Source organism: Octopus bimaculoides, chromosome 6 (genome assembly GCF_001194135.2).
Source record: "Octopus bimaculoides isolate UCB-OBI-ISO-001 chromosome 6, ASM119413v2, whole genome shotgun sequence".
Classification (NCBI taxonomy): domain Eukaryota; kingdom Metazoa; phylum Mollusca; class Cephalopoda; order Octopoda; family Octopodidae; genus Octopus; species Octopus bimaculoides.
In genome coordinates this window covers 87,274,095-87,280,528 of record NC_068986.1, presented here as the reverse complement: position 1 = coordinate 87,280,528, position 6,434 = coordinate 87,274,095, and the positions used below count along the sequence as shown (strand labels likewise).

The 6,434-nt window shown below is 30.4% G+C and overlaps 1 protein-coding gene across 1 annotated transcript in view; it reads left to right on the top strand.

The window, feature by feature from the left end:
• Positions 1–2,886, top strand: part of LOC106878625 (sal-like protein 3) — a 129,376-nt gene extending 126,490 nt beyond the window's left edge. Inside the window, exon 6 of the mRNA XM_052968490.1 lies at positions 2,846–2,886. Within this exon, the coding sequence (XP_052824450.1) occupies positions 2,846–2,886 (41 nt within the window). The remainder of the gene's footprint in view (positions 1–2,845) is intronic.
• The last annotated feature ends 3,548 nt before the right edge of the window (positions 2,887–6,434 follow it).

Here is a 6,434-nt window from a genome sequence, read left to right as displayed (position 1 = left end):
TATATATATATATATATATATATATGTACGATGGGAGAATGAGAAGACAAATGCGACAAGCAAGAGCTGATGTTTTTTTTTAGAATTTGTTTTTTTAAATATGTATTAAAATAACTTAAAAACATGTTAAAATGAATTGAAAATAGACTGAAAATTAAAAAAAAACACACAGATAACAGAACAAAAATGGAGAAGATTGAAAGAAACGAACTGAAAGAATAAAAAGAACGATGATGCCAATTTCTCATTATACATTCATCATAGAAAAAGCTGAGGACTGCGAAAGAAGGGGAGATTTTACCGTATAAATTCTACAGAACGTTTCCATTTTAAGGGTGAACAGCTTTTGACAACGTGTGTAAGACTTATGCGTATATGTAGCATCACCTCAGGCACACAAGCATGCATATATACGAACATGCATATGAAACGCTAGCAGACACACACACAGTGGTGCAGTCACACACATTTATAAATACATGTAAACACATTTATACAAAAGCACACGCAAGCACACATACTTATGTACGTACAACATGCATACATATACATACATAAATATATATACATATATGTGTATATATACGTAATTCATATTATATAATGAATATATATATATATATGCCATGCACATATACATATATATATACAGACACATACATATATGCTTATATATATACAGATATATATATTCATACACACATATATATTCATACACACATATATATATATATACATATATATTTACATATATACATTCATACACACACACACACACACACACACACACACACACATATATATAAATATATATATATATATATATATATATATTGCATATGTAGACATTCCAGATTTGCGTCTTGACAATCTCGCGATCGAACATGGTACCAAAACTTAATACAAATGGAAATAATAAAAATTACTGCAACGCTCTTTAATTACAATGGTGTGGCTGATGATATCAAAGATTTCAATCATAATGATTTCTATCTTCTTAGAACAAGGCTGGTGCATGAACGATATTTATATACTAATATCAATACTACTAATAATTGTTTTAATTAAGGAATTGAATATCGGTTGAGCAGATGGTAAAATAATCTGTGGCTTTGACGTGACTTGAAATCCCGCAGGATTTATACCATTTAAGTATAAACATCGATGTGAGATTTTGTCCTGTGCTGTAGTCAGAAAATTTCCTTATTAATATGGTGGCGAGCTGGCAGAATAGTTAAAACGTCGGACGAAACTCTTAGCGGTGTTTCGTCCGTCTCTATATTCTGTTCAAATTCCGCCGAGGTCGGCTTTACCGTTCGTCCTTTCGGAGTCAATAAACTATGTACCAGTGGAACACTAGGCTCAATGTAATGGACTAGTCCCCTCCCCAAAATGTCAGGCCTTGTGCATATATTAGAAAGGATTATCATTATTATTATTATTATTATTATTACGTAAATGATATATGTATCGAAATAAAAGATAATTCTTCTGCGTAAACACCTCTGTTCATAGAATTTTTCACTATACATAAATCTATTACAAATGATGTTGGTATGCAGAGTAGGTAGTGCTTATTTATAAGAGGTGAGGTTTATGTTCGTGTAAGACCATAATACGAATATTGTGACAAGACAGAATAAGGTGAGGATGTGGCAGTGCGACGAAGAGGATGATAACTGAGATTGCCCGATTATAACTGCATGATTAAATATTATTAATAAGCAGACTGATTAATCATAATTGATGATGATGATGACACTTATGATGATAGATATACCTTAAATAATATCGAAAATCCATAGCCAAAAGGGACGTAGGTGCATAGCAATGTGTTTCTTTAATCGGATTGCGATGTTACTACGTCTGTTTCCGTTCCAGTTATGGTTGGCCGTTGGTTTCTCTATGAAGATCTCTTCTGGCCTGTAACGTTTTTATTATAAAAATGCATGGGATTTTGAACAGGCAGAATCGTTTGAGCTTCGGACAACAACAACAAAAAAAAAACCTTGCGATGGTATTTAGTTAAGTTTTTTCTTTTGTATTCTGATTTCAAATACCACCGAAGTTAACTTTGCTTTTTCATCATTTCGGTGTCAATGAAATAAAAGCACCAGTCATATACTGGATTCGATGTATCACTATGCTCTTCCCTTCAAAGTTATTGACCCTGTGTTTGAATCAGAAGCAATAATATAAAAACATTGATTATTATTTGGATCCAGATATTGTGGTTTCTCGCCATGTTAAGGCGCCAACTCATAGAAATAACTTAATGCATTAAATATAAAACAAAACAAAACAAAAAAAAAAAACAATGAGAGCTCTTCATATAAACCTCTGAAATTATAACTACACTTATCTTATTTTGATTCTTAGTTTCCTTTCTTTCCTTTTTTTTATCATTCTGACTACTTATTTTTCTTCTTTATTATTAGTTTCTTATGTTTCTTTCTGCTGTCGCTTTTGATTAATAAATTAATTTCATGTTATCATTTTAAAGAAAATAATTATAAGAAAAAAACTATTAATTTACTACTACTACTACTTCTACTACTACTACTACTACTACTACTACTACTACTACTACTACTACTACTACTAACTGACTGACTTACTACTTCAATGGTTTAATAATCAACCGAATATGAAAATATGGTTGATGTGTTTGTTAATTTTACAAATACTTCCATGAAGGAAAATACTATTGTGTTTACGTATTTACTACTACTACTACTACTACTACTACTACTACTACTACTACTACTACTACGTTAAGGATACTAATGACAATTTATGTCAAGAATGTTTAATACATTTTCTTTTTTGCATAATTTCAATCAAGGGAGTAGACCAGAGCTGTTACCATTCTCAGATCCTCCATAACCGGTTAGATTAATGTAACTGAAGATCTTCTGAACAGCGTGATCGTGTGAAGAAGATTTCTGTCTAACCTGAATACTTGCATCAGTATGATCTCTACTAAAGTTACACAGGTGGTAGTGTTAAACCAGGCGGGGTGTTATGCTTACCATCTACAAATTAATTGATGGACTTCATAAGAGTGTCGGCGAGTAATATTTGGGAGTTGGCGGCTGTGTACTTTGGCTAAAGTCCAGTAGTTATAATATAACGATTACTGTCTTTTCTATTAACGAATGATTTTCTCTATTATTGTTACTGATTAATCTGAGGCGGCGAGCTGGCAAAATCGTTGCCACACCGACAAAATGCTCAGCGGCATTTTTCCGGCTTTACGTTTTCAGGTCATATGCCGCCGAGATCGACTTTGCCTTTTATCACTTCGGGGGTTGATAAGTGAAGTACCAGTCCGATATTGGTGTCGATATAATCGACTTGCCCCTTCTTCCAAAATCTCTGGCCTTGTGCCTGTAATACAAAGGATTATTAGCGATTAATCTGTGCGGTATATTATTAAAAAAAAAGCAAGCAAAAAAAAGTTGAAGAAAACAAAACACGATCAATGATAATTACTGAGGCCCGGAATGTTAATTTTTAACTCAATGATAATTAATAAGCATCGGAATATTAATTTTTTTTACTCAATGATAATTATTGAGCCCTAGAATGTTAATGTTTTACTCAATGATGATTACTGAGCCCTAGAATGTTAATGTTTTACTCAATGATGATTACTGAGCCCCAGAATGTTAATTCTTTTCTATCTTTACGTAGAGGATAGATATTTATACACACACATATATATGTATATATATATACAAAAAAATTCCAAACGAAAATTTATTTCAATTAAACGTCAATATTTCATCGTAAATTTGCGCCAAATATTTTACATCTAACTCATACAATATTTATTTCGTATATTCTTTTGTTTTTCACTGCTACTAAAAGTTTAATAAAACAGAAACTAAGCTTTTCTTATAAAATATTTAATGTTTTATAATAAATAAATCTTATAAGTGTATTTATTGGAACTCAGGGATATCACCCCACCAGGCATTTTTTTTTTTACATCTAACTATTTTTCTTTTGTTTTGTGTATAACAATTCTTGACGGCACATTCTTCGACATGGCTTTACTAAGACATTTCTAATTACATACGAAACTGATGCATTACTTTGCCTGTCCGTATGTGTGTGTAGATATAACTCGACTTATACACTCTACCACACACACACATACATTATAGATTAGCAACTACACTTGTTTGTGTCTCTGCATTTTCCATCCATATAAACGAGAGGTTTTATATTGGTTAGAATCTATTTTCTCACTTCTTTATTGACTTCTTCCAACTTTTGATTGATAGTTCCATAGTATTCTTCGTATTCTTTTTTCCATGCGCTTAAACTGCTTCAGATTACGTAACTTCTGTGAAAGAATATCAACTGCCATAGATTCGTTCCCTATTTCTCGACATGAAACAGGACCTAAACATATTAGGGTGCTCTTTGAAGCTCCAAGGACGTTTCTTTCAATTTTATCTTAATTTAACCGTTTTTCTTTCGTATTCTTCCATTAGAATATGTAATTTCATTTTTGACTCGACTGATCGTTGAGTTTGGCTTGTTTTTCTTCAGATTCCTTCCTCGCGTTAAGTTTAAACAATTACTTTACTTGATCTGAAGTACTTTCTTTTTACAATACAACTTATTCTATTCAAAATTTTGAAGTTTGTGAACGTTTCTTTATTTTACAACGAAATATTTGCTTTTGATTTTAAAGAACCTCAAAAAAGAAATATTTTAGTGATGAATATCTTTTAAACATCAATTTAAAAAAAATCTTTTACTTTGATTATTTGGAGTTCTTTCGTTCTATTTTTGTTAATTTTCATAGCAATGATTAGCACTTTTCGTTAACATTTCTCTCAAGTTTCTAGCTTACTGTTCTTAGTATAAAAATGTAAAATAAATATACAATATATCATCCAATTGAAGAAAGCAAACCACATAAACTTACAATGACGTTCTGCTTGAAACTTAATGTCCAGAAACGTTCAGACATGATTTAACAGTGGCTACATGTAGGCAAAACCCGACCCTATATGCAACTAGTATTATTAATAATTATAAAAATACTATTAACAAAAAAATTGTAATTACCATATGAAACCTCGGGTCGTTACTTTAATGTTTCTTTTGGTTTGATATTGTGTTAAATATATAGGACTGTTTAGAACGATTTAACCCTCACTTATCCTGAAATTTAATTGAGCAGTGTAGATTAATTTTAGAACAGTGTATCATAGTAATTGTCTTGATTACCATCACTATTAGAATCATCATCCTCGTTTTTAATCTATCTGGGATCTGGAATCGAAACAATTACAAAAATTACCAGCACCAATACAAAGCCTATATCTCTCTTGCTAAATGCAAAACCGTTCTTGTGTACAACAGCTAGGGATTTATTATTATTATTATTAGTAGTAGTAGTAGTAGTAGTATTCGTATTAGTATTATTATATCGTCATCTTTACCGGCGTTGATTTCAAAAGCCAAACTAAGTAACAAATAACTCTTCGGTGATAAATACATCATAAGATAGGGAAAACACGATGTATAAAGGCAAAAGAATTGCAGAAAAATACAACACAAAAATGATATAAAAAAAAAACATTCAGACACACTGACAAATAAACATGCACACATATACGCACACAAATATATATACATATATGTGTGTATATATATACATATATGTGTATATATATATATATATATATATATATATACACATATACATTCACACGCACACACATATATATATATACACATATATATATTTATATATGCATACACGCAAGAATAGAAATCTAACCCATCATAGTTTGTGTGTTTGACTGTTTACCCACATATTACAATTTATGTATTTTGGGTGATTGATATATATAGCGTGCTTTTATCTCGATTGGAAGGTTGTGAGATTTTGTGCAAAATGAACAAAAAATAAATATAAAAGAAAACATTTTAAGTGTAATAGTTGATACAATTTGTGAAAGATAACGAAAAAAACCGGAAAAAAGAGAAAAAATATGAAGCAGATCATAAGAACTTACATATGTATGTATATGTTGTATATACATTTATATACATTAGAGGTGTTCTTAAAAAAATTTTTCTATTCGAACAATTATGGAAAGTTTGGCTCCATTAAATTACATTTTGATTTATAAGCAGATATACAAAACACGCAAGAACACGTACGTGTGCATACATATACTCATAAGGATATATACATACATTCGGATGATGGACACATATAATGATTAAGTGGGCGATACCTATGTATAGATACTCACCATCTATACAAATATCACAACACAAATGAAATACAAAACTGAACTAAACCCACAGCTATATACATATATATATTGGTATATGTATGTATGTATATATATATATATATATATATATATATATATATATATATATATATATATATATAT